The sequence below is a fragment of the Sciurus vulgaris genome (assembly GCF_902686455.1).
Source record: "Sciurus vulgaris genome assembly, chromosome: 4".
Taxonomy (NCBI): domain Eukaryota; kingdom Metazoa; phylum Chordata; class Mammalia; order Rodentia; family Sciuridae; genus Sciurus; species Sciurus vulgaris.
In genome coordinates this window covers 53,764,576-53,792,358 of record NC_136464.1, presented here as the reverse complement: position 1 = coordinate 53,792,358, position 27,783 = coordinate 53,764,576, and the positions used below count along the sequence as shown (strand labels likewise).

The following is a 27,783-nucleotide window of genomic DNA, read 5'->3' as shown; positions in this document are numbered from 1 at the left end:
AACTCGAACTCATACACGTAGCCTGGGAGGAGTTATTATGTTTTACTTCCACCACCACAGCCTGAGTAAAGGTCGGCGGCGAGAGCAACCTAGCGGACGGAAATCAATGGGGTCAAGGGTCAGCAGGAAGTGGCTACAAGTTTAGATCAGAGGTCACTAATACGTCACTGATTGAAGGAGCGTTACTAAAGATAGTTCGACCCAGCCTTCTCAATCGCATATCAGTTGGTGAGACTATAAAGTGACTAGGACATCTGAAAAAAACAAATCCAAAATTCATAAAACTCAGCGGAGACTTCGCGGAGGCAGACATAATGAAAAAAGTAAAGCGCGCGCGCGGCATCCGGGTTCCTAAATGCCTGCCTAATGCCGACGTGGCAGAAGGAGTGGTTCGGCCCTGGAGCGTGGGGGCGGGACTTCCTGGGGCGAAAACGACGCCCCCCCCGCTCGGAACCGGAAGTGGAGCCTGGGAGCCTTGACGTTAGGAACGAAGTCGAACCTGGATCTGGAGCCGGGTGAGGAGTGGCATCAGGAGGTTCGGTGGTGGGTAGGAATGCAGAGAAGAAACAGGGGTACTACTGGCCAGATCGGGGTCCGGTTTTAGAAGGGAGGGAGGAGCCTGGGGGCGGGGCCTGAGAACAGACCCTTACCTCACGCATCCAAGACCCAGTATCGGTCCTAGACCCCTCTTAGCTTCCCGGCCCGGAATCCCGCTCCCGCTTGCTGCTCCGAACCTGTCTAAGGGCGCAAGATGCTCGGTCTCTAATGCTTAATGGACCAGACCTCTCTCATCGTGGCTCGAGAAGCTGCCTTGGCTTCACTATCTTGATCCTTGGCGCTCCCCAGCCTCCACAGTTCGACTACTTTCAGAGTTCTAGGAAGCTTGCCCCGCCCCCTTGGGTTGTCACCCTCCACTGTCCACCTTGTGTTGAGACTGAAGGTTGACTTCAAGCTTCTGAGTGTGCTTGAGGAGATTGTTTTCTGGAGAACAAGCCCCATTCCTCCCGACTTCCTCCTGATTTCAGGAAGATAAAAGGAGGGGGACATCTCTCAAGCTTAGCGTCAGTGACCTGTGCAAGGTTTCAGATTTGGAAGGCCAGCTCCCAAGATGGCTTTGAATTTAGAATTCTAGTCCAGGAGCAGCTCATCTTTTCTGTAGTTAAGATGGCCTTTCCTAGCAAAGGGGACAGGCCCATTGTTCCACTGAAATACCTGTGAGGTCTCTTGCCTCCTGGGCCCCTCTGCCTATAATTAGAAAGTTAAGACCGTTTAGAGTAGATGAGATCAGATAGTCCTCTTCTTGGAAGAACCCTCGAAAGGCCCTTTAATTCATCCCTCTGTTGCTGGAAAGATTGTAGTAATTTTGATAGGGGCCTGTGTTCATGACAAGCACATAAGGAGAGCAGAACAGGAAAGTTGGAGAAGTGCATTGGGATTCAGAATACTCATAGACCTCTGCTTGATATTTTTCATGAAATCTTACATTGCCACCAATCTTTGAACTGTTTCTCTTGATTATGTGAAGATATTCTTGTGCCTGACTGAACTCAGTTCTAATCTGTTACCTTGCTAGAGTTTTCAGGTGTTCTTTACGTTTGGTGATTTTAATGCTTTAGTTCCAAGGTCCATGTGCTTTTTTAGTGGGAAATCTGGGGTTGGAGTAGGATTACTGCAGATTAGCCAAAGAATGTCATTTCTCTAAATCAGTTACTCTAAAGTTTGCCTTTTGAGGGGAAGGAATTTTAGCTGATGTGTTTTAGACTTTAGGCCCCAGGGTTAGATTAAAAATGACTTGGGCTGGGGTTGTGGCTCAGTGATAGAGCACTTGCTTGACATGTGTGAGGCCCTGGGTTCAATCCTCAGCACTGCATATAAATAAATAAATAAGTAACATATATGTATTATATATATTATATATAATATATAAGTAATATATATTATATATTTTTAAAAAATGACTAGCACATTAGAGGGTACTTAGTATTTGTTGAATGAATTGATGAGTAGATGCTGAAAAGAATGAATGGAAAGTGGAAATATTGTTTCATTTACCTGTAACATTATAGTAGTTCCTCAGCCAAAGGACTCCTTGTATGACTAGACACTAGAAATCTAGAAATACCACTGGGGAATGGAGGCTGCTACTCCATTCTGATGGGTTTGTCTGACCTTGAAATGTAACCCTTTTGGAATAGGAAGCATGGGGTTCACAGTAACAGTTCTTGCTTTGAGGAGAAGCTGGGTATTGACTGGGACAGAAAATTACTGAGGTCCAGCTGATCACTGCCTGATGGTCAATTCCTTTTTATCTCTATTTCCTACACTGAATAGTTGCTCTTTCTTTTAGGAGTTTGTTTTGACTAATTTTTCTTTTGTCTCCTATGATAGGTGAGTCTAAGTTGGGGATGCTTTCATAATGAATGTGAACCAGTCAGCTCCACCTGTGCCGCCATTTGGACAGCCCCAGCCCATCTATCCAGGGTATCACCAGTCCAGTTATGGTGGGCAACCAGGGACCACAGCACCCCCAACTCCCTATGGAACCTATAATGGCCCAGTGCCAGGCTATCAGCAAACTCTTCCCCAAGGTATGTTTCCAAGTTTCTTTTGAGCTAAGCGGAGGACTTAGCAGCTTTAGGTTGGATTGTATCACTCACAAAGTTGCCTAGGGTGTTTGGGTGACTGAGATTGAGGAACATGAAACGGGCTTCATGAAACTGAAAGCAGTTTATCTTCCCCTGTTTTTAGATGGGTGACTATTTCCACCTTCAGACATCTAGTGGGAGTACATCTTCCAGGTTCAGTGTCAGCTCACTTCCTGAATGGCCTCTCTTGGATGCATTGTTAAGAGCTAAATGGAGCTGGGCTTAGTGGCACAATGCCTGTAATCCCAACTCAGGAGGATAAAACAGGAGGATCATAAGTTTGAGGCCAACTTGGGCAACTTAGTAAGACTGTCTCAGAAAATATAAAGGACTAGGGATGTAGCTCAGTGGTAGAGTGCTTGGTGGCATGTGTGAGGCTGTGGATTCAATCCACAGTACTACAAAAAAAACAAAACAAAAAGAGCTAAATGAAAAGGATATGGTTACAGATCCTCCAGAGCCTGTTGACTTAAAACTCCCTGAAATTACTAATTCCTCATATTCACCTATATATACATAGAGAGAGCCAGAGGGAGTGTTTTTTGTTTTGTTTTGTTTTCTGATTTTTGTGGGTTTTTTTGGACTGATGGTTCTGTTTATAAATGACTCTGGCTCAAGTCTGTGTATAAATGATTCTAGAATGAAAAGTGGTATTATTTTTGTGTCTGATTTTTGGTGCAGGAACTATCTTTCTTCTAATGCCATTCCTTTTTATTGGCTTGAGTTTCTTCTGTTTCTTAGATATTCTGTAGCATAAGGGAAATAAGACAAATTTGGTCCAGTATTAGATTTAGTGTTTGTTTTGAAGTGCTGGGGATCAAATCCAGGATCTAAGCACATGTTCTACCACTGAGATATGTCCCCCAGTCCCCAATAATTGTTTTTTATATTATTTTTCTTTTTAATTTTATATTAAATATACTTATATTTAATATATTTATATTCCTTTTTCAAGAAGAACAACAGGTCCTCTACAGATAATCCAGAGGGCCTTTTTGGAAGGTAGCTCTATGGTTAGGTTAACTGAGGACTTAAGATATAAAAAAATATTTGTTTGATTTTTAGTACCAGGGATTGAACCCAGGTATTCTTCACCACTGGCACACATCCCCAAACCCCTTTTTAAAATTTTATTTTGAGAGAGAGTATTGCTAAGTTGCTTAGGGTCCCATGCTAAGTTGTTGAGGCTGGTCTTGAACTTGTGATCCTCCTGCCTGAACCTCCCAAGTTGCTAGGATTACAGGCAAATACTACCATGTCTGGCCCTATTTTTTCTTTTTGAGGAAGTAAATTCCATGAAGGTATGTGGAAAAACAACAAGGCATCAAGGAGGCTTAGGTAAGATTTGGAAAATAAATCAAATATTGCCTTTTTTTCCCCTTTTTTCTTTTGGTACCAGGGATTGAATGCAGGGGCACTTGACCACTGAGCCACATCCGCAGCCCTGTTTTGTTTTATTTAGAGACAGGGTCTCACTGAGTTGCTTAGTGCCTTGCTTTTCTGAGGCTGGCTTTGAACTCACCATCCTCCTGTCTCAGTCTCCTGAGCCACTGGGATTATAGGCGTGTGCCACCATGCCCAGCAAGTATTACCATTTTAATCATACTGAGGCAAAGAATCTGAAGTAGTAAAATTAGAACTAAATTTTTGCTTTCAGTACTGGGAATTGAACCCAAGGGTGCTCTACCATTGTGCCACATTTCCAGCCCTTTTTTTAAAAATTATTATTTTGAGACAGGGTCTTACTAGTTGCCCAGGTTGACCTCCAGCCTCTTGCTTCAGGCTCCTGAGTTATTGAGATTATAGGTGTGCACCACCACACATAACTAGGTCCCAGTTGCTTAGAAGAGCCTTATTCTTGGTTGGGACTTTGACTGGACATAATCTCCCTTTGCTTCTGACTTGTCAAAGTGAAGTTTGGCATTCTCTCAAGAGGTAGCCTTGTTATTGAGAGGAAACTTAGTGAGCAAGTTCCATTAATCAATTAAGCATGTAGGTTGGTTCTATAATGTCTAATCTCTACCAAGGGCAGAGCCAAAGGAAAAATAAATTGTTTATCCAGGGATCAGCAACATTTCAGAAGTGATTTGCCAAGTAACTGATCCTTGTATCTGCATTTCATGTTGGAAGGATGGCTAAGCGTAGTAGAAGTAGTTTTGACAGCAGCTCTGTTGGAAGGATGGAGTCCTGCTTTTGTAAGGACATATGTGGCAGTACTAATGGGAGGAGAGGCCAACTGTCCTGACTAAACCCTTGGGCAGGAACAAGGTCTTTGACCTGTGAACACAATCCTGAACCTTGTGCTAATGGAAGCTTCTATACTAAGAAGTGAATGAAAAGGATATGATTAGGATAAGTAAAGTATATGAAGAAGAGGGTGATAGAATAGTCTCCTTAAGAGGCGCCTTTTTTGAGGCAAGGATATAACTCAGTGGTAGAGCACTTGCCTAGTGTGGATTAGGGTCCTGGGTTCCATCTCCAGCACTGAAAAAAAAAAAAAAAAAAAGAAAGAAAGAAAGGAAAAAGAAAAACATGCTTTTGTTTACAGCCTACTTAAGTGTATTACTTGGTTATCTTCTGTACCTGCTGTAACTTTCGAGTTCTAGAGTAAGATGTTTTTCTTCTAACAGTTTACTTTTTGTCTAGGGTAAGAACAGTAGGCCGGGTACGGTGGCACATGCCTGTATTCCCAGCAACTTGGGAAGCTGAACGGGAGGATCATAGATTCAAAGCAAACCTCCGCAACTTAGCGAGGCCCTAAGCAATTTAGTGAGAACTTGTCTCAAAATAAAACCAGCTGGGGATGTGGTTCAATGGTTAAGTGTCCCTGGGTTTAATCCCCAGTACCAAAAAGAGAACATTAGGTTGGCCTGGTTTGAGTGGGTGAGTATAGTAATCATAGGAAGGCCCTACATTTTTTTTAGCTCTGACTACAGCTTCACCCTAGTTTATCTGTCAAGCAGAGTACAAGCTTCCTGTTGGGCATCCATGTTCAGAATACTGCCATAGCTGGAGTTGCATGCTTTTTTGTTTGTTTGGTAGTCCTGGGGATTGAACCTAGGGTTGCTCTACCGCTGAGCTACATCCCTAGTCCTTTTTTTTTTTTTTTTTTTTTTTTTTTTTTTTTTTTTTTTGTGGTGCTGGGGATTGGAACCCAGGGCCTTGGGCTTGCAAGGCAAGCACTCTACCGACTGAGCTATATCCCCAGCCCCCCTAGTCCTTTTTATTATTTATTTTGAGACATCGTCTTCTTGCTAAGTTGTGAAAGCTTGCCTTAAACTTGCAAACCTCCTGCCTCAGCCTCCTGAATAGCTGGGATTAGAGATGTGTGCCATGAACCTGGTTTAGAGTTGCATGTTGATGGTGTCCTTTTCACTGTGCATTTGTAGTATTGGATCAGTGATGGTCTGAGCTTATTGATTCTTGCTTTGCATTCCTGACTCAGGAGGAGAAAGTTATTTCCCAATCATTCAGTTTCTGTCCTTTACCCTCAGGTGTGTCAAGAGCCCCACCCTCCTCAGGGGCACCTCCAGTCTCTACAGCACAGTCCCCATGTGGCCAGGCTGCATATGGCCAGTTTGGCCAAGGTGATGTACAGAATGGTCCAAGCTCCACTGTTCAGATGCAAAGGTATGTACATGGGTTAACCTACAAATGGTCTGATGAAAGTGGAAAGGTTAGAAATATATGAGGATCTATTTCTTTTCTTTTAGCCGGGTGCTGTGGTACATGCCTATAATCCCAGCGACGTGGGAGGCAGGAGGATGACAAGTTCAAAGCCAGCATCAGCAGAAGCTGATGAGCAACTCAGTGAGACCCTGTCTTTAAATAAAATACAAAATAGGGCTGGGAATGTGGCTCAGTGGTCGATTGCCCCTAGTTCAATCCCTGGTAAACCCCCGCCCCCCCCCCCCCCCCCCGCCACAAAAAAATAAAAATTTCTTTCCTTTTTTCTTTTGTCTTTCTCAGAGATCCCATTTTACTTTTCTCATATATCCCTTTCTCTCTTCCCTCTACCCTTTGAGTTTTGTTATTCCCAGTTACAGGTGTTGCAGGTGTCCACCCCTGTGTATTATTGAACAGTCGTTCTTGTTTTTTTTTTTTTTTTTTTTGGTAGTGGGGATTGAACTCAGGGTCACTCAACCACTGAGCCACATCCCCAGCCCTATTTTGTGTTTATTTAGAGACAGAGTCTCACTTGAGCTGCTTAGCGCCTCACTTTTGCCGAGACTGGCTTTGAACTCGCCATCCTCCTGCCTCAGCTGCCCAGGCAGCTGGGATTACAGGTGTGTGCCACTGCGCCCAACTCAGAATGTACATTTTAAGCATTGAACATAAACCTGGACATGGCAAACAAGTGGGATACATAGACAATACCAGGTAATGAATATATTAAAAGACATAAAATAGGGTAAAGATATAGTGGGTGACTGAGAAGATAGGGGCCTTTTTTGTTTTGTACTGGGGATTGAACCCAGGGGTATTTAACCACTGAGCCACATTCCCAACCCTTTAAAAAAAATTTTTTTTTTTTTTTTAATTTTGAGACAGGGTCTTGCCAGATTGCTTAGGATTTGCTAAATTGCTGAGGCTGCCTTTGAACTTGCAGTTCTCCTACCTCAACCTTTCCAGCAGCTGGGATTATAGGCATGTGTCACCATTCTGGGCTGGGAACTGTTTTAAATATGCTGGTCAACCTGGGTGTGGTGCTGCATGCCTGTAATTTCAGTGATTCAGGAGGCTGAGGCACGAATATCACAAGTTCGAGGCTAGCCTCAGCAATTTAGTGAGGCCCTGAGCAATCTAGCAAGACCCTGTCTCAAAATAAAAAATTTAAAAAGGGCTGAGAATGTAGTTCAGTGGTAAAGCACCTCTGGGTTCAGTTCCCCAGTTTAAAAAAAAAAAATAAAATTCTGGTTAAAAGAAAGATTCTGTGAACTAATTTGAGATTTCAGTGAAGTGATGAAGTGAGCCATGCAAAGATCTGGTGGAAGAGTGTCTTGGAAAAACAAGTGCAGAGGCTCTGAGGTAGAAGTTACCTGGTGGACATGATGAAAAGCAAGAAGGTCAGTCTGTGGGCTAGGGATTTAGCTCAGTGGTAGCCTGTGCAATGCCCTGGCTTTGAACCCCAGCACCACAGAAACTAACCAAGAAAACAAAAATATAATAAGAAGGGAGCTGGGGATGTAGCTCAGTGGTAGAGCACTTGTCTAGCATGGTCAAGGCCCTGGGTTTGATTGTCAATACTGCCAAAAACAAGAGAGAGAGCAGTAATGAGGTAGGAGATAAGTCAGGAGAGAGTGTGGTGTCTTGAAACCAGGTAAAGAGAGTATTTCCAGAAGGCATTAGAAGAATCAGCTTTGTCAATTGCGGCAGAAAGGTAAGATAAGGGCTAAGAATTGAATAATGTGATTTGACAAGGTCTACATCGTTGATAAATTCAATTTCAGCAAAGTTGAAGAAAATTGCCTAGTTGAAGTGGGTCAAAGAATTTCAACCAGGCAGTAGATTACTATAACCTGAAAACCCTTTTGCTAGTCATCTTAGAAAGGAGAAAAAAAATAGAAATAATAAACAATTTTTATTTTGAGGGGTGTGGTGGTGTATACCTATAATCCCAGTGATTCTGGAGACTATGGCAGAAGGATTCCAAGTTTGAGGCCAGCCTGGGCAACTTGACAAGACCATGTCTCAAAATCAAACGAAACAACAACAACAACAACAACAACAAAAAAAAAAAAAAAAAAAAAAAAAAAAAAAAAAAGAAAAGAAAAGAAAAGAAAAGGAAAGAGAAAGGGTTGGGGGCATAGCATAGAGTGATAGTTCAATTCCCAGTTCTGAAAACCAATTTTTTTCAAGTTCATAGATCAGTTTTTAGAAAATTAAATACTCAAGTTCCCAAAACCAAGTGAAGACTGAACATCAGTGTAACTTGACTCTATGGCTGCCTGTAGCTTGAGTGAAAATTATGATCTTGAGAATCCAGGGATTTAAATTTAAGCAGGTGCTGGGGATGAGAAAGGAGTTCTAAGACTTTCCTGAGAGGCCATTTGGAATTGAGATCTTATTTAGGTAGTTTGTATTTGGGCTCTACCTTCAGTGAACAGTTAGACTAGGAAAAAAGTCTGTACACTGGCAGAAGAAGATAATAGGGAGCCCTGTTTTTCTTAAGTGGGCTGTTGATGAGTAGGGGAAGAAAAGTCTTGGGACTGCAAATGGACATGCAGGAACCTTTTGGGGTAATAAAAATGTTCTAAAATTGGATTCTGGACTTTGCATAACTACAGATTTACTAAAAATCATTGAATTGAACATTTAAAGGTATAGAAATTATGGTTATACCCTGATAGTTTGTTTAAAATTTTTCATCTTGGATTATAATATTGATGAAGTATTTCCAGAAGCTAATGCAAAACTACCATACTTCCCCAACCAAGGCCAAAAGGACTTCTCAGAGGAGGAAAGGCAATTGATTAGAGTCAGTAAAGAGTAATAGGGGACAGCAGATAGAATAATACCTTGAAAACATTAAGGGAAAATAATTGTCAACTTTGAATTATGTACCTTATCAAGAGAGGGCAGGTAAAGATATTTTCAAATTGAGTTGACAATGTCAGACTTGGTTGAAAAACTGCTAGGGAACTGTGTGTGGTGGTGTCCACCTGTAATCTCAGCGACTAGAGAGGCTGAGGCTGGGAGATTGCAAGTTTGAGGACAGCCTCAGAAACTTAGTTAGGCCCTGTCTCAAAATAAAAATAAAATGGGGTTGGTGATGGGATGTGGCTCACTGGTTAAATGCACCTGGATTCAATTTCCAGTACCAATAAACAGACAAGCAAATTACTAGGTGAGAGACTTAGAATAAAAAGAAAAATGAACCTAGAAAGAAGGGCCTTTAAAGGGAAAAAATAAATTGAAGAAGTACAGGTAGCATAGATGAATTCTTTTGTAATGCTTAACTAAAAGGGGAGCAAAAGTATAAGGGGAATGTGAGATTATTTGGTTGGATTTTTTGAATAGTTTTATTGACATCATGCAGTTCACCTATTTGAAGAGTACAGTTCAGTGGGTTTTAATATATTGCAACTAATTATTATTACATTTGGTTTTAGGACATTTTCACTATCTCAAGAGGAAACATCATGGGTCTGGGGTTGTGGCTTAGTGGTAGAGCACTTGCCTGGCATGTATGAGGCACTGAGTTCGATCCTCAGCACTGCATATAAATAAATAAATGCCCATTGACAACTAAAAAAAAAATTAAAAAAAAAGAAGAAATATCATATTCTTTAGGTATCTAGCTACCCCTGATTTTTCTCCATTCTCCTATGCCTCCAGTCCTAAGCAACTGTTGTTTTACTTTCTGTCTCTATAGATTCCCTATTCTGTACTTAATAGAAATAAAATTATATACTATATGATAAATTTATAACTGAATTAATTCGCATAGTATAGTTTTTGTGTGTGTGGGGGGGGGTGGGTACTGGGGATTTAACTCTGGGATGCTTCACCACTGAGTTACACTCCCAGCTCTTTTTTTATTTTTTATTTTTTATTTTTATTTTATTTGGTTTAGGACCTCACTAAATTGCTGAGTCACTGGGATTACCTGTGTGCTCCAGCTTGTTTGTTTTCTTGAGCAGGGTCTGGCTAAGGTTGAACCTACAACCTTGCACATACCAGGCAGGCACACTACCACTGAGCTGCACCTCCAGCAGAGTTGGTTATTTTTTTGAGATGTTAGTATGTTTGTACTGATGAGAATACTCAGAGAGGGAGAGGTTGAGGGGAAAGTGCATTGGAAAGGCAAGTTGTAGAAAGGTAAAAGATATTTACATATAATATATAGATAGTTTGGGCTATACCTCAGAGGTAGGGTGGTTGCCTAGCCTGCAGAGGCCCTCGATTCCATCTCTAATACTGCCAGGAAAAAAAAAAGTATCTACAATATATAAAGAACTCCTGCTAATCAGTAAGAAAAAGACAATCCAGTTGAAAAAAGTAAAGAACACTTGGGTACAGTGGCATGTGCATATAATCCCAGGAATTCTGGAGGCTGAGGCAGAAGGATTATAAGTCCAAGGCCAATTTGGGAATTTAGTAATACCCTGTCTCAAAATTAAAAGAGAACTGGAATTATAGCTCAGTGCACTTGCCTAGTGCCTAGCATGATGAAGGCCCTGGGATTAATGTCAGGTACCACCAAAAAAAAAAAAAAAAAAAAGGAAAAGAAAGAAAGAAAGAAAGAAAATCCCTAAAATCTGTCTACATTAAAATGCTTGGGCTGGGGTTGTGGCTCAGTGGTAGAGTGCTCACCTAGAGCATGGGAGGCACTGGGTTCGATCCTCAGCACCTCATAAAAATAAATAAATAAAATAATGGTATTGTGTACATCTACTACTAAAAAATGTTTAAAAATAAAAATAAAATGCTTAAGTAGGGATTGGGGATATAGCTCATATGGTAGAGTGCTTGCCTAGCATGCATAAGATCCTGAGTTCAGTCCCCAGCACCACCAAATAAACAGGCAAGCAAAAAACTGCTTAAGCAAATTGTGGCATATTTATTTACTGGAATATTTAACCAAGAAAGGGAGTGAAGTATAACTAAGGCAAAATAATAGATCATTTTCATAAACATGGTTGAATAAAAGACACAAAATCCAAAGAGTATGTGTTTAATGATTCTGTTCACAAAAGGTTGAAAAAAAGCAGAACTGTACTTTTGAGGAGATAGACTAAAAAGGCCAGAGGATGATTTTCAGAAAGTGATGAAAGTAGTTACTCCTGGGAGAATGACAAGGGTTTATGGAAGAGATGCATGTAGGACTTCCGGATGCTAGTGTGTTCTATTTTTGATTTGTTTTTTGGTTATGTGAGTATAATTTTATTATAATTATTCAACTGTACAGTTATGTATTTTGTACTTTATATTGTATCTCACAGTTAAGTTGGAATCAAGTTTGGTGCTTAGTTCTAGTTTGGCCTGCTTACTTTTTTTTTTTTTTTTTAATTGTAAACAAATGGGATACATGTTGTTTCTCTGTTTGTACATGGCGTAAAGGCATACCATTTGTGTAATCATAAATTTACATAGAACAATGTTGTTTGATTCATTCTGTTATTTTTTCCCTTCCCCCCGCCCCCCCACCCCTCTTTTCCCTCTATACAGTACTTCCTTCCTCCATACTTGCCCCCCTCCCTAACCCTAATTCTCACCCTAACACTAACCCTTCCCTCCCCCCTATTATGTGTCATCCTCCACTTATTAGCAATATCATTCGTCCTTTGGCTTTTTGAGATTGGCTTATCTCACTTAGCATGATATTCTCCAATTTCATCCATTTGCCTGCAAATGCCATAATTTTATCATTCTTTATGGCTGAGTAATGTTCCATTGTATATATATACCACAGTTTCTTTATCCACTCATCAATTGAAGGGCATCTAGGTTGGTTCCACAGTCTGGCTATTGTGAATTGAGCAGCTATGAACATTGATGTGGCTGTATCTCTGTAGTATGCTGATTTTAAGTCCTTTGGGTATAGGCCAAGGAGTGGGATAGCTGGGTCAAATGGAGGGTCCATTCCAAGTTTTCTAAGGAATCTCCACACTGCTTTCCAGAGTGGCTGCACTAATTTGCAGCCCCACCAGCAATGTATGAGTGTACCTTTCTCCCCACATCCTCGCCAACACCTGTTGTTGCTCGTATTCTTGATAATCGCCATTCTAATTGGGGTGAGATGGAATCTTAGGGTGGTTTTGATTTGCATTTCTCTTATTACTAGAGATGTTGAACATTTTTCCATATGTTTGTTGATTGCTTGTAGATCTTCTTCTGTGAAGTGTCTGTTCATTTCCTTAGCCCATTTGTCGACTGGATTATTTGAATTCTTGGAGTAGAGTTTTTTGAGTTCTTTATAGATTCTGGAGATTAGTGCTCTATCTGAAGTATGATTGGCAAAGATATTCTCCCACTCTGTAGGCTCTTTCTTCACATTGCTGATAGTTTCCTTTGCTGAGAGAAAGCTTTTTAGTTTGAATCTATCCCAGTTACTGATTCTGGCTTTTATTTCTTTGCTATGGGAGTCCTGTTAAGGAAGTCTGGTCCTAAGCCGACATGTTGAAGATCTGGACCTACTTTTTCTTCTATAATCTGCAGGGTCTCTGGTCTGATTCCGAGGTCCTTAATCCATTTTGAGTTTAGTTTCGTGCATGGTGAGAGATATGGGTTTAGTTTCATTCTGTTGCATATGGATTTCCAATTCTCCCAGCACCATTTGTTGAAGAGGCTATCTTTTCTCCATTGCATATTTTTGGCCCCTTTGTCTAGTATGAGAAAATTGTATTTATTTGGGTTTGTGTCCGTGTCCTCTATTTTGTACCATTGATCTACCTTTCTATTTTGGTACCAATACCATGCTGTTTTTGTTACTATTGCTTTGTAGTAGAGTTGAAGATCTGGTATTGCAATACCCCCTGTTTCACTCTTCCTGCTAAGGATTGCTTTAGCTATTCTGGGTTTCTTATTCTTTCAGATGAATTTCATAATTGCTTGCTCTATTTCTGTAAGGTACGTCATTGGGATTTTAATTGGAATTGCATTGAATTTGTCTAGCACTTTAGGTCGTATGGCCATTTTGACAATATTAATTCTTCCTATCCAAGAACATGGAAGATCTTTCCATCTTCTAAGGTGTTCTTTAATTTCTTTCTTTAGTGTTGTGTAGTTCTCATTGTGAGGTCTTTCACCTCTTTTGTGAGATTGATTCCCAAGTATTTTAATTTTTTCGAGGCTATTGTGAATGGGGTAGTTTTCCTAATTTCTCTTTCTGAAGATTCATCACTTATGTATAAAAATGCGTTGGATTTATGGCCATTGATCTTGTAACCTGCTACTTTACTGAATTCACTTATGAGTTCTAAGAGTTTTCTGGTGGAATTTCCAGGTTCCTCTAAATATATAATCATGTCATCAGCGAACAGGGATAGTTTGAGTTCTTCTTTTCCAATTCGTATCCCTTTAATTTCTTTGGTTTGTCTAATTGCTCTGGCCAGAGTCTCAAGAACGATGTTGAATAGAAGTGGTGAAAGAGGGGGGCCTGCTTACTTTTACTGCTATGTGCTCTGTTATTATTTTGCCATCATACTAGAGTAAAGAACCTAGAGATGCTTTATAAGTTATAAAGCTATGATTTTTTTATGTATTTATTTAGGTAGTAGAGTTTGAAAGTGGGCATGTTTTACCACTGAACTATCCCATCATTTTTGCTTTTTGTTTTGAGCTAGGTTTGAGGTCGGCCTTGAACTTGGGATCTTCCTGCCTCAGTTTACTGAGTTGTGAAGATTACAGGCATGGATGACCACACCCATCTATGCTTTAAAAAAAATATATTTAAATATGCTGTCTGGTATCATGCAAGTAACCAACAAGATGTTGCTTTTTAGACCCAGTTGGAAAGCTACTCAGTTTATGTCATTTCTCTAGTCCCTTCCTGGTATAGTTCTCAGGTATTCTCTCAATTCATATAGAATGCCAAACTCAGCTGATCTGCTGCTCTGATCTTACAGAGATTTTTTTTTTTTTTTTTTTTAAATGGGGATTGAACCCAGGGATGTTTTATCACTGAACTATCCACAATCTTTTTTTTTTTTTTTTTTTTTTTTTCAGTGCTGGGGTTTGAACCCAGGGCCTTGATGCTTACAAGGCAAGCACTCTACCAACTGAGCTATATCCCCAGCCCCAGTCTTTTTTTTTTTTTTTAAGAGTAAAAGAGTAAGATTTATTCAAGTGAGAAGAAAAGAGACCCAATTGGGTTTGTCCCAGTCCTTTTTGGTTTTTATTTTGAGACAGGGTCTTGCTAAGTTGCTGAGGGTCTCCTTAACTTGATGAGGCTGGCCTCAAACTCTCAATCCTCTTGCCTTAGCCTCCTGAGTTGCTGTAATTACAGGTGTGTACCACTCTATACTGAACTGATCTTACAGATTTTTCTAATACCTATCCCAGGATAAAGTAATATACACTAGTTTAAAAGTTGAAAAATAAATTTCATTTGTTTGATTTCACATTTGTTAAGAACTTGTATGCATGTGTCTTCCCTTTCAACCTCTTCAGGGTTCAGATTACAAAACTGAGATGGTTTGTCAACAAAGGACTGAGGCAGAGGAGGTGATAATTTAACTATCAGATTAAATAGTATTTGACCTAAGGGTGCTTAACATGTTTGTGGAGTCAATCTAGAGAAAAATAAGATTTGTCACAAATAATCACAATGTAGATAATCAGGAATGTAATTTACTCATAGATATACAAGTATGAAGCCATAAAAGAACTCAGGAATAGTGTAAGATGCCAGAATGCCTGAATGATATGGAGCTCCTGCCAGCTTTGAAGGGTACCCCAACCCATCAATCACCTCTGTTTTCCTTCTTTTTACAGACTCCCTGGGTCTCAGCCATTTGGGTCCCCATTGGCCCCTGTTGTCAGCCAGCCAGCTGTGCTTCAGCCCTATGGCCCTCCTCCGACAAGTGCACAGGTGACTGCACAGCTGGCTGGAATGCAGATCAGTGGTGCTATGGCTCCAGCCCCTCCCCCTTCAGGGCTGGGCTATGGTAAGTAGCAGTGACCATAGGAGTGTTTTTGTCCCCTTCTTTTCAGAGGTATTAGTTTCTGGGAGTATGCCTGGATCCCTTTTATTTTCCTTTTATTTCCTGTACCTCAGCTCCAGAAGATGGGACAGTCATACTTGTGCTTCTTTTGTGGAAAGGGAAGTGACTTACTGAGCTAGGATATAGAATGACTGGGCTTCTGACTCTACCTCTTCTTTTTCTCAGGCCCACCAACATCGCTGGCCTCAGCCTCAGGAAGTTTCCCTAACTCTGGTCCATATGGCGCCTATCCTCAGGGCCAGGCTCCTTCCCTTAGCCAGGCCCAAAGTCATCCAGGGGTCCAACCTCCCCAGCGATCTGCCCCACCACTGGCCTCCAGCTTCACACCCCCAGCTTCAGGGGGTCCTCGGATGCCTTCTATGACTGGTCCACTCCTGCCTGGACAGGGTTTTGGGGGGCCCCCAGTGAGCCAGCCCAACCATGTATCCTCACCTCCTCCTCAAGCTCTGCCCCCTGGCCCCCAGATGACTGGGACCCCAGGACCCCCGCCACCTATGCACTCCTCCCAGCAGCCGGGCTATCAGCTGCAACAAAATGGTGAGTTTTTCTCAAGGTCTGTCTAAGAAGCCAAAGACTTCAGTTTTTCAGGTGTTTTTTTTTTAGTATTCCTTGTGAAGTGATAAACTAGAAGGATTACTTCAGAGTGTCATTACTAGGATGTGAGGTTTATAAGACATTACTGTTTTTTTCTTTCTTTCTTTCTTTCTTTTTTTTTTTGCAGTGCTGGGGATAGAACCCAGGGCCTTGTGCTTGTAAGGCAAGCACTCTACCAACGAGCTATATCCCCAGCCCTAGTGTTTCTTTTAGTTCAGATAGTGTCATCTTTCCGTGAATGGCTTCCCCAGGGATTAGTGTTTCTTATAATTCTATATTTATAAAGTCTAGTCATTTCCCTGAGTCCTTAAGAAGATACAAGAAAGGGATTTTTTCTTTTTTTCTTTTGGTACTTGGAATTGAACTAAACCCAGGGGGGCACTTTACCACTAAGCTATATCCGTAGCCCTTTTTATTTTTATTTTAAGACAGGATCTTGTTAAATTGCTTAGGACCTCCATAATCCATAAGTTGCTATGACTAGCCTTGAACTCGTGATCCTCCTTCCTCAACCTTCCAGGTCTCTGGAATTACAGGCATGTACCACTGCACCCAGCAGGGAGGAAATTTTTGAGTTTATCACTCTGTGCCCTTGTCTCTCAGGTTCCTTTGGACCAACCCGGGGCCCTCAGCCCAATTTTGGAAGCCCCTACCCTGGAGCACCCACTTTTGGCAGTCAACCTGGGCCTCCTCAACCACTGCCTCCTAAGCGCCTGGACCCTGATGCCATCCCCAGTCCTGTAAGTAGATGCTTAGATGGTCCTAATGAAATGGGTTTGTGTCTGCCAGATAAGCAGGTTGACCTGATGAGCTACCTGTTTGCCTAGCATTTTTTGATAATTTTTCCTTTTCATTCATCTTCTTGTAGACCTAAAATCTAGATATGATTTTTGATTCTTTGAAGTAGAACTTGCAGTTCCAGAATTTTTTTTTTTTTTTTTTTTTTTTTTGATACTGGAGATTGAATCCAGAGTTGTTGTTCTACTGAGCTACATTTCCAGCCCTTTTTTATTTTGTGACAGGGACTTGCTAAGTTGCTGAGGCTGGCTTTGAACTTGTGATCCTCTGCCTCAGTCTTCCAAGTTGCTGGTATTATAGGCATATGTCACTGTGCCTTCTAAGTTCCAGAGGTCTTCAAGGACAGTTTTACTCCATAGCTACATGGGGAAGGAAGGGAAGTCAAAGCAGTATCAGCGTAGCTTTGGGTTGAGGATGAGTTCTGTTACTTTGGGCATACATGGTCACCTTTGCTCTTCTGTGGAGTAGTAGCTGGGTCTTATCCATAGACCTAGTAGGAAAGCATTCTTCCTAATGATTAGAGTAGGTGGTGATTATCTGATATTAGGTGTTCAGAGTGGGAAAGCCATAATGGTTCCTCTCTGCTCCTACTTAGACATTGTTATACGAGGAAGCCCACAGTACTTATGGTTAATAGACCCCTGCTGTATGGATGGGGAAAAGTGATTATAGTGTACAGGGACATAGCATATAAAGTCTCAGTGGGGAAGCTGCTTTTCCCAGAAGAGGGTGAATCTCATCCTTAGAACCATCAGCAGAATCCTCAGGCTTTCCTTGTCAGATTCAGGATAGAGGCTGGATCTGTATTCCCAAGTAGGGACCACTTTATAGTCCTGTCTGTAACATTGCTGTCAGTTACCTCACCATGCTTAGCCATTGTCATATTCCATTCTGTTCTCTTCCCTCTTCCTTCGGGGAATCACCATGGTGAAGGAACCTGTTGGCTAAGGATGACCTGGGAGGATGGAGCAGCTCTCCTACCTTTCCCCTCCTTCACAGTGGAAAAGAGTGTGATTGGATGTGAGGGAGGCTTCTTTCAGCACAAGAAGAGTCCTTAGATAGGGGATTAGGCCTTATGGAGGGAGTATTGCTCTTCTTCCTTAAGGTTTCTCCCATTCAGTCCCTCCCTGTAAACCCTGCTTGCTTCCTGTTTGCATCCTTATCTTGATATATCATGGTTTGAACTACTGTGGCCTCTTTGTTGGGTTAGAGAGACTCAGAATTTCAGATCTAGACGGGGCCTGATTGCAGCAGTCTGATTTGGGCTCCAGCTGTTCACATCTAACTCATCAGGGTTGAGAGAAGTAACATCTGCCTCTTGTTCTTTTGTCTCCCTCCCTGTATTCCCTTGCTGCCTTTATTATTAAAACACTAAAAGCAACTCAATGAGCTGCCTCCTCAGCAGAAAACCAGGCACAGAATAGACCCTGATGCCATTCCTAGTCCAGTAAGTGCAGGGGGTGTGTGTGTGTGTGTGTGTGTGCGCGTGTCATCCCTGTGTTAGTGCCATCCATGCATGCCTGTGACCTCATCTTCACCTCATCCACCATGTCCATCCCTGTTCATACTCTTTCCTTTGCCCTTCTAAATCCTTACTTTTATAAGCTGAAGGATATGCATGCCTCAAGTCACCATGTAAGGAAGAGGTAGCAAGCTGTTAGCAGTTCCTTGAGTATGGGATGGTAGAAGGTCAGCCTGTAAGGGTGGAGCCAGATGGAATGTTAAGCTTGGGTTTCAGTCCTGCTTCTGGCTCTTCCAGGAGCCTGTGTGTGACATGTGATGGAACAGGACAAAGTTAAGCAGTATATTCTTCCATTTTGGGTTTGATTGGTCTATAGCCTGTTGTGGAGAAACATTTGGGTAGGTGGCTGCTAATTTACAGGTTCATCAAATTCCAAACTGGTATTCTTAGAGGGGAAGGGATTGTTTGTTTGGGAAAATGTGGGCCACTTTCTTATCTGGCAAGTCTTTGACTTTGCTATATTTCTAAGCTTCCCCCTTTCTGCTGTGGGATAGTTTATTTGCCCTTTATGTTCCCTGGTTTTATCAGACTCATCTTGAAGTAACTGATCAAGGGTCACCAACCTGCACAAGGGTCTGGTTACCAGCTTTGCATATCCTTGTTTCTTTCCCTTCACTGTGTTTGTCAAAATATGGGGGTGAGGATTGGGCTTTACGAATTGGGTACTTATCCTATCCTCCCATATACTTATGATGCTTACCTGAAAGGAAGGCAGCATCTGCTTTCTCACCTTACCTGATCATTTCTGGATGTTTAATTCTCTCCTTACCCTGTCCCTTGTTAATTTCATTGAGTGTAGAGTCATTCCAGGTAGATTCATTTTTACATGATTACTACCATCTTTTTTCCTGCTCTGACTCGATGTATCTTGAGGGGAGGATCAGGGTTGGGGGAGGTTTGATGGGAATGGGAGTAGAATCTAACCATGTTTGATTGTCTATGATCAGAGCTGGAGCTTTCCTGGAGTGGGAGGAAAAAGAGGGTATTCACCATTGACTGGGGCTAGGGACAATTTATCAAGAAGCTCATTTTTGGTGTGGCCTACCCAGCATCTTATTGCTGGCTAATAGAGTGGAAGATTGGCATTGTGGCATTTGATATGATATCCAGGAGAGCAGGCCTGGTGCATGAGGTGTTCTTTGGCAAATTGCTAATTTCTGTGCTGTAGCTTTCACCTGTCTTTTCCCTGGTACTCTGGGACCTGGCACTTCATTTTCTTCTATCATTTCACTCATTTCACTTCTTCCCTGCAGATTCAGGTCATTGAAGATGACAGGAACAACCGGGGTTCAGAGCCATTTGTTACTGGTGTACGGGGCCAGGTGCCACCTTTAGTCACCACCAACTTCCTGGTGAAAGACCAAGGTGAGAAGGTGTTATCTCCTTCCTTTGGGGGCCTTTTGTCCAAGGTTATCAACTTATAGATGGAACTTTTATCTATCTTGAACAGAGACCAGTCCCCCCAACCAAGTCCTTCTGGTAGGGAAAAAGCCACCATTAGTTCTGGTGTTCGTGGAGGTGATGGGGTGAATTATCAATGGAGAGTTGGTATCTGGAGGGATTTTGTAATATGACTCACCTGAGGCCATCTACCTCCTCCTTCAGGGAATGCAAGTCCCCGATACATCCGATGCACATCCTATAATATCCCTTGCACATCTGACATGGCAAAGCAGGCTCAGGTGCCCCTGGCAGCTGTCATCAAGCCACTGGCAAGGCTGCCCCCAGAGGAGGTAAGTCAGAGAAGGGGCTAGAATATAATGAAAGGGAAGGAGGGGGAATAAGGCTTCTTCCTAGATGTGATTCTGACTGTCATGATAGAAGAAATCTTGGTCAGACTGGAGGGGCAGTATCTTTAATAGCTTTCTTTCCCAGAGCTTATGCCTAGAGAGAATGATGTGGATGATAGCACAAGTGTGAGAAATTGCCATGTGGACCAGGGTTCGTGGGAGAAACAAACAATATGAAAAGAGGCAGGGCCAGCTTGTAGGTTGAAGACATCTGGCTGTAGGAACCTCTCATCGAATGATCATCTCCATATAATGAGAAGCACATAATTCTATTTTTTTCTTTATAGGCTGGCCTGTCACCCCACGTATATAACACAGTATGTAAGAGACAGGTTCATTAGGATCCAGTATTCCATCTCTTACCTGGCTTGGGCCCTAATCTATCACTCCAGTACCTGGAACCAGCATGATAAAAAAGAGCTAAGCAGCTCCACTTCTAGGCCTTGATAGATACCTCATGTTCATTCTTTACTTATCTAACTTTAGAATTCTCAGAACGGGAAGCTCAAGGCTCAGTTTATAGTCTGCTTCCTTCTCTGTCTTCCTTTGTTTTTCTCTTCTCTTTTTCCGGGTCCCAGTGGGAATGGTTGGACACTGGTCTGTTATCTCTTGGGTGACATCTGCCTGGGGCATCAGTAGGTATCAGAATTCTACTCTGGGTGAAAGGAGAGAAGTGTTATAGATACTTAGGGATGGAAGCAGGGGTTGAGATCCCTAGGGCAGGAGTGGAAAAGAATGAAGATAGGACCAGAAATAACAATCTTGGATAATTTTTGGCTTTCTCCTCACATGTTTGTGGTAGCTCTTGGCTTGCTATGATTAATTGTACAGTCCTTTTCTTTTTTTTCCAAAGAAAAATTAATTCTGAAATGGGGAATAAGAAGAGGGAACTATGAAATTTAAACTCTCAGGGACATTTTCCTGTGATCAGTACCATCAATCATTTTGTCCTCATTCCTTTCCACTCTACTTCTTCCCCAGGAAAAATATCTGAGCCATGTCCCTTCTCCTTCCAGATTCTTCCTCCTCATCTGTTGCCACATGTCTGAACCCATCATAGCTTCCCTCCATGTCTGAGCCCCTCCCCTTTGCTCCTTAGGCTTCACCATATGTTGTGGACCATGGGGAATCTGGCCCTTTACGCTGCAATCGCTGTAAAGCATACATGTGCCCCTTCATGCAGTTCATCGAGGGAGGGAGGCGCTTCCAGTGCTGCTTTTGCAGCTGTATCAATGATGGTATGTTCTTGGAGGCTGGGATTCAGGGGGAAAGTGTTGATTGCATCTCATCATTCTCTTTCTAATTTTTCAGGAGCTGGGGAAGTAGGGCACATGTGGGGATATGGGACATTGGAGTGATAGGGGGCAACTCAGCTAGCGCCAGATGTACTAAGTTTGAGAGTGGACCTTTGAGTAACACACTGCATACTCCCCACAGTTCCCCCCCAGTATTTTCAACATCTGGATCATACCGGCAAACGTGTGGATGCTTATGACCGTCCTGAGCTATCTCTGGGCTCTTATGAATTCTTGGCCACTGTAGATTACTGCAAGGTGAGGGAAGGTAGCAGGGGAGGAGTAAGGGGTGGAGGATAATGAGACAGCTCAGAATTGCTGTTGTCATTTCCCTTTCCCCTTTGGTGTCACTTTTGATGCTGACTGCTTTGTGGTCAGCTGGCCTCCTTACCATACCCTTCTCTCCCCATTTCCTTCCTTTGCAGAATAATAAGTTTCCCAGCCCTCCTGCCTTCATCTTCATGATTGATGTCTCCTACAATGCCATCAGGACTGGTCTTGTTAGGCTCCTCTGTGAGGAGCTCAAGTCACTGTTAGACTACCTACCTAGGTGAGAGTAATGGAGCTGAGGTGCTTACTTTAGTGAATGGTGGGTTTTCTTGGTTGACTGAGCAGATGGATCCTGATCCCATAAAGTTGTGGGTGGTGGAGAAGGTGGCAAGTCTGGGTAACAAATGTTGTCATCCACAGGGAGGGCGGGGCAGAAGAATCAGCAATCCGCGTTGGCTTTGTCACCTACAATAAGGTGCTTCATTTCTACAATGTGAAGAGTTCATTGGCCCAACCACAGATGATGGTTGTATCTGATGTGGCTGACATGTTTGTGCCACTCCTGGATGGCTTCCTGGTCAATGTCAATGAGTCTCGGGCAGTCATTACCAGGTAAGAGCCAGATTGTGGGAGTGAAGAGAGTAGGGAAAGCCAGGGAGTTGGGGTCAGTAGGTGGACAGGGGCTATGGCTTCAGGAGTTATTAGAGTCTGGGGGCCAAATGATTCTTCAGGGAATTAAAAACCAAAGCATATGAAATCTCAATAGAAATTTTGGTTATTTCCCATCGCCTATCTCTTTAGCTTATTGGATCAGATTCCAGAAATGTTCGCAGACACAAGAGAGACAGAGACAGTATTTGCCCCAGTTATCCAGGCTGGGATGGAGGCTTTGAAGGTAATACTGGAGTCCCTGGTAACCTCCTCTACCTTGCTTTTTCATTCTTTTCTCTCCCTTACATTCCTCTAAACATCTTACCCTCTGGGATACAGCTTCCATTTCTTCAGTGATTGGTGACTGTCCAGCAAATCAGCCTTTCTGACGTAGTTGGTGCTTAAAAAATGACAAGGGAAGGAATAAATGAATAAAAAATGAAAAAGTAGTGCTGTCTTCTTTCCTAGGCTGCTGAGTGTGCAGGGAAGCTGTTTCTGTTCCATACATCCTTACCCATTGCAGAGGCCCCAGGGAAGCTGAAGAACAGAGATGACAGGAAATTGATCAACACAGACAAAGAGAAGGTGTGGGACTGGGAGGTGGTGGGGGTACTTTTCAGTAGAGGGAAAGGTGGTAACTCTTCCCAATGTCTCTTTTGTGTGTGTGTGTGTGTATGTGTGTGTGTTTTACTGGAGATTGAACCAGGGCCTTGCCAGTCTATTACACTATTCCCACATGTTTCTACCCTATCCCAGCCCAAAGCCCCTTGTGGACTTTTTTTTTTTTTTTTTTTGGTGGTACTGGGGATTGAACTCAAGGACATTTTACCACTGAGCTACATCTCTAGTCCTTTTTATTTTTTATTTTGACACAGGGCTTTGTTAAGCTGAACTCACTGGCTTTGAACTTGCGATCCTCCTAACTCAGCCTCCCAAGTTGCTGGTATTACAGGCATGGTCCAACAAGCCGGCTCTCAGTCATTTTATAATTTTTTTATTTTTGAGACAGGATCTTGTTAAGTTGCAAGGCTGCCTTGACTTGTGATCTTCCTGTCTCACTCTTCCGAGTTGTTGGGATTTCAGGCAAATGCCACTGTGCCTGGCTTTTCTTTTCTTCTTCTTTTTTTAAAAAGAGAACTTTGTACTACTATTGTAAATTCCTAGGCAGTAGATTGAAAGTCTTACAAGTATTAAAGTATTCCATTGTACAAGTATTCCCTCAAATAGGGAAGAACTGAGAAATCTGAACATGTTTTCTGCTCCTCCTCAGACTCTGTTCCAGCCCCAAACAGGTGCCTATCAGACTCTGGCCAAAGAGTGTGTGGCCCAAGGCTGCTGTGTAGACCTCTTTCTCTTCCCTAACCAGTATGTGGATGTGGCCACGCTCTCTGTTGTGCCCCAGCTCACTGGTGGCTCTGTCTACAAATACGCTTGCTTTCAGGTAATGGTGTGGGATTCTGGATGGCAGGTGATAGCAGGTCTTGGAATGATTGCTTACATATGGAGTGGCTTCTAAGCCACTGATTCATTAATAGGAATTGTGTTAAAGAAGTGTAAAGAAGGGAGGTCTGAGTGTATGATGGTTAGGAGTAAGGGCCTTGCTGTCAGGACTGGGTTGACACTCTAGTCCCACCACATATTAGCACTGTTACCTAGGAAAAAATTTATTATCCCTTCTTTTGTTCTTTCATCTATAAAATAAGGTTTCATTATTTATTAATTAGGATTTGTTTATAGAATTAAATAATTATGTGTAAAGCATTTTGTGTGGTACCTGGCATATAGTCAGTGCTTAAAAATACCATCAATACCATTGTTGATCATCTTCACTGTTATTGCTATTACAATTAAGCAGGCTTGTGGAGGGGGAGGGGTACAGGGAAACTGACTGCAGGGTAAGTTATGTGGCTAGTGATATGACTGGGCATGGATGACTGCAGGTGGAGAATGATCAGGAACGGTTCCTGAGTGACCTGCGACGAGATGTACAGAAGGTTGTTGGCTTCGATGCTGTGATGCGGGTCCGAACAAGCACTGGTCAGTCCTGGTTGAAGAGCACTTGGGGGGTTAAATCTGAGAGGAAAGCATGTGGCACCTGTTATACCTTTAGTCATGACCCTGACTCTGTGTGGCTTCAGGTATCCGTGCTGTAGATTTCTTTGGAGCATTCTACATGAGCAACACAACAGATGTGGAGCTGGCTGGACTGGATGGGGACAAGACAGTGACTGTGGAGTTCAAGCATGATGATCGGCTTAATGAAGAGAGTGGAGCACTCCTGCAGGTGGCAGGCGGGAGGCAGGGGCTAGGGAGGAAGTGCTAGGTGAGGAGCAGGCTGAATTGGAAGAAGAGGCTGGGGGAGGGTTGGTTTATGCCTTTCCTCTAGTTTAATAATGTAGCAAAAGGACAAATTTTTTCAGAGGACTTTTGTGAGGGAGGGATGTGAGTGTCCCCTCTCTCTCTTTCTCTAGTGTGCTCTGCTTTATACCAGCTGTGCAGGGCAGCGTCGGCTCCGCATCCACAACCTGGCGCTGAACTGCTGCACCCTGCTAGCTGATCTGTATCGGAACTGTGAGACTGACACACTTATCAACTACATGGCAAAGTTTGGTGAGGATAGGCACAGGGCAGGGTGGGATTTGGGCTGAGAGAAAGGCCCAGGATGGTCAACAATGCAACATTCCTGGGTAGGTCTGATGGTGTGAAGGCTCATATGATGTGGCTGACCAGTAACTGCTATTCCCACTTCCCCACCCAGCATACCGGGGTGTCCTGAACAGCCCTGTGAAGACTGTGCGTGACACTCTTATCACCCAGTGTGCCCAGATCCTAGCCTGTTACAGAAAGAATTGTGCCAGCCCCTCCTCTGCAGGACAGGTGGGGAAGACGTGTCAGTGGTGGGGTTCTTGGGAGAAAGTTTAGCACTTAGGAGGGATTTCTCATAATCACTGATTTTATTTCAATAACTCCTCAGTTGATCCTTCCTGAGTGCATGAAGCTACTCCCAGTTTACCTGAACTGTGTGTTGAAGAGTGATGTCCTGCAACCTGGAGCTGAAGTCACAACTGATGACCGTGCCTATGTCCGACAGCTGGTTACCTCTATGGATGTGGCTGAGACCAATGTCTTCTTCTATCCTCGTCTCCTGCCATTGGTGCGATTGAGAGTTGGGGTGTGGGACATGGCACTGAGAAGAGGGCCTCCTAGAAGGAGGAAATGTTGGTGGGAGAGTAACAGCATCTCTCTTTGACACTAAGAAATTTGTTTTTATGGACATTTCACTCTGAGAGAATTACAGAAACCCAGAATGGGTGGTGTCTGGGATTTTTCTTTGTGAGTTTGTGTGTGTGTGTGTGTATGGGTGAGGTGGGCAGGCATGTTGTATGGTCCTTGGTAATTTTTTTCTCCCTTCCTTTTGTCTAGACAAAGTCTCCCATTGAGAGTACCACTGAACCACCAGCAATTCGGGCATCTGAAGAACGTCTAAGCAATGGGGATATATATTTGTTGGAGAATGGGCTCAACCTCTTCCTCTGGGTGGGAGCCAGTGTCCAACAGGGTGTTGTCCAGAGCCTTTTCAACGTCCCTTCCTTCAGTCAGATCACCAGTGGCTTGGTGAGGACAGGAGTCAAGGAGATTATGGGTGTGGAAGTATACTTCGTGGTGTGAGTGGGAGCCAATAAAGTTAGTGTGCTGAGCCCCTTACATAACAGGGAACACTTAGGGGGAAGGGAGGGTATTGTCATTCTTCACTCAGGCTTTCAGTTGATGCATAAATCTGTGTTGCCCCCCTTCTTGACTGAATTCAGAGTACTTCATCATAAGGAGGAATGACTTTTGTGTTCCAGAGTGTTCTGCCAGTTCTGGATAATCCACTGTCCAAGAAAGTTCGAGGCCTCATTGATAACTTAAGGGCACAGAGATCGCGGTACATGAAGGTAACACTGCTCTGAACCCTGTATTTTTAATTCTTTGTGATATTAGGGATTGCACCTGGGGAGCTCTACTACTGAACTGCATCTCTAGCCTGTTTTATTTTTTGTTTTGAGGGTCTCATTGTTACTGAGGCTTGCATTGTGAACTTGGAGATCCTCCTGCCTAAGCCTCCCAAGTAGATGGGATTATAGGCTTGATCCACCATACCTGGTTAAACCCTGAATTTCTTGTCAAGTTCTCACCTGGAAGTGGGGTGGGGAGTACGTCATGAGATTTATAGGCATGCTTCATTCTCTTTGGCCCTTCCTCATGACCCTGCATTTTGGCCATAGCTTATCGTGGTGAAGCAAGAGGATAAGCTGGAGATGCTGTTCAAGCACTTTCTGGTGGAAGACAAGAGCCTGAGCGGGGGAGCATCCTATGTGGACTTTCTCTGTCATATGCACAAGGAGATTCGGCAGCTACTGAGCTAAAAGCAAATGGGTAAATGGCATAGGGTCCCAGGCCAGCTTCCAGAAAGTATCCCAGGATGGCAGAGAAATTGGGACAGTTCCATATCTTATAAGTCATGTAAGCTGACCTCAGTCTCTTTGGGGGGGCAGGGGGAGATATAAGGAGGCACCTTCTTTCTGGGCTCAAGTATCCTACCACTCTGTCATGTCCTGCTGGTGGAAGGTGCCCCTATCACCTCACTCTATCCTCCTTTTCCTGCTAATCCTGTCCTAATGAATGTAGTTTCTCATTTTACTGTATATGATTTGGTGTTGGGGGTTTGGAGGCACCCAGACCCTGGCAATATTTTATGTCCCTTTGGACCAGCCTCTCAGAGGAGAGGGGCAGGCAGGAAGGAGTGGGGATCCCAGGTTACTCCAGGGGGTGGCTAATTCAGCTCAGTGCCATCAACTTCCTATATTAGGGATAACACATACAGGTGCACAAGAGCTGGGGTACAGACCACAGGTGGTGGAGAGAAAAGTGTTCGGTCCTTCTTGGGCCTGGAGGTCAGCAGCCAAATCACACTGAGGGTGGTTGATTAGCTTTCTCTGCTTCCGCTGTTCCTGTTCTCTCCCTTGCAATGACCGGTGATTACTTCGTGGATAGAGGCACGTTGTCAGAGATGAATAAACCTGGAGATTGAGTTGTGAGATATATTATCACCTGGGAGAGGTACCAGCCTCCTTTCCAGCTGGAGAGGCCTCAACACTGGATGGTTCTGTAGGGAGCCTGATCATCAACTTGCAATACCTCACAGAGCCAGCCCACATCCCACTCAGCTTCCACTGGCAACGCCGCTTCTTCACGCCAAGGGTTGTTGGGGAGAAACAGGTGGCAGGAGCCCTGTGCTCTTTCACCAGGACACCACTTGGGCTTTGGTACTGACTGACAGTTATCTTCCAACCCCAACTGGCTGGGGCAGGACAAGGGCTAGGATTGAGGGTAGCCAAGCTTGCCTGCTCCCAGCCTGGGATGGCCCCTGCTCTGGACCTCTCATTTCTCTTCATTGGTTTATTTTTCAATGCATCTTTAATTTGTAAAGAAATAAAATAAGATGTAACCAGTAGCCTCATCTTTACTAGCAATGTCTCTTCTGTTACGCTCCACCGGAGCTGCGCA

General features: G+C 43.1%; 1 protein-coding gene and 1 long non-coding RNA gene across 3 annotated transcripts; one reads left to right on the top strand and one right to left on the bottom strand.

The window, feature by feature from the left end:
* The first annotated feature begins 234 nt into the window (after positions 1-234).
* SEC24C (SEC24 homolog C, COPII coat complex component) lies at positions 235-27,730 on the top strand. 2 transcript variants are annotated; one of them, XM_079137067.1, is made up of 24 exons: positions 235-515; positions 2,389-2,588; positions 6,140-6,275; positions 15,084-15,256; positions 15,479-15,850; positions 16,511-16,647; positions 18,084-18,152; positions 19,481-19,592; positions 19,833-19,960; positions 21,117-21,255; positions 21,455-21,570; positions 21,738-21,862; positions 22,003-22,194; positions 22,384-22,477; positions 22,702-22,818; positions 23,504-23,674; positions 24,174-24,270; positions 24,372-24,517; positions 24,705-24,843; positions 24,992-25,110; positions 25,208-25,387; positions 25,657-25,848; positions 26,082-26,171; positions 26,502-27,730. In XM_079137067.1, exons 2-24 carry the CDS (start codon positions 2,417-2,419, stop codon positions 26,640-26,642), a joined length of 3,357 nt encoding a protein of 1,118 aa, XP_078993193.1. In that variant the 5' UTR covers positions 235-515; positions 2,389-2,416; the 3' UTR covers positions 26,643-27,730. The 2 variants fall into 2 exon arrangements, with proteins under 2 accessions (XP_078993193.1, XP_078993194.1); XM_079137068.1 differs by lacking the exon at positions 18,084-18,152 and having other exon boundaries at positions 242-515.
* On the bottom strand, positions 10,100-14,274 carry LOC306659527. The gene is made up of 2 exons (XR_013763326.1): positions 13,747-14,274; positions 10,100-11,630 (listed from the first exon to the last, which is right to left on the bottom strand). It is a non-coding gene; the product is annotated as an uncharacterized lncRNA (long non-coding RNA).
* Positions 27,731-27,783: the final 53 nt, after the last annotated feature.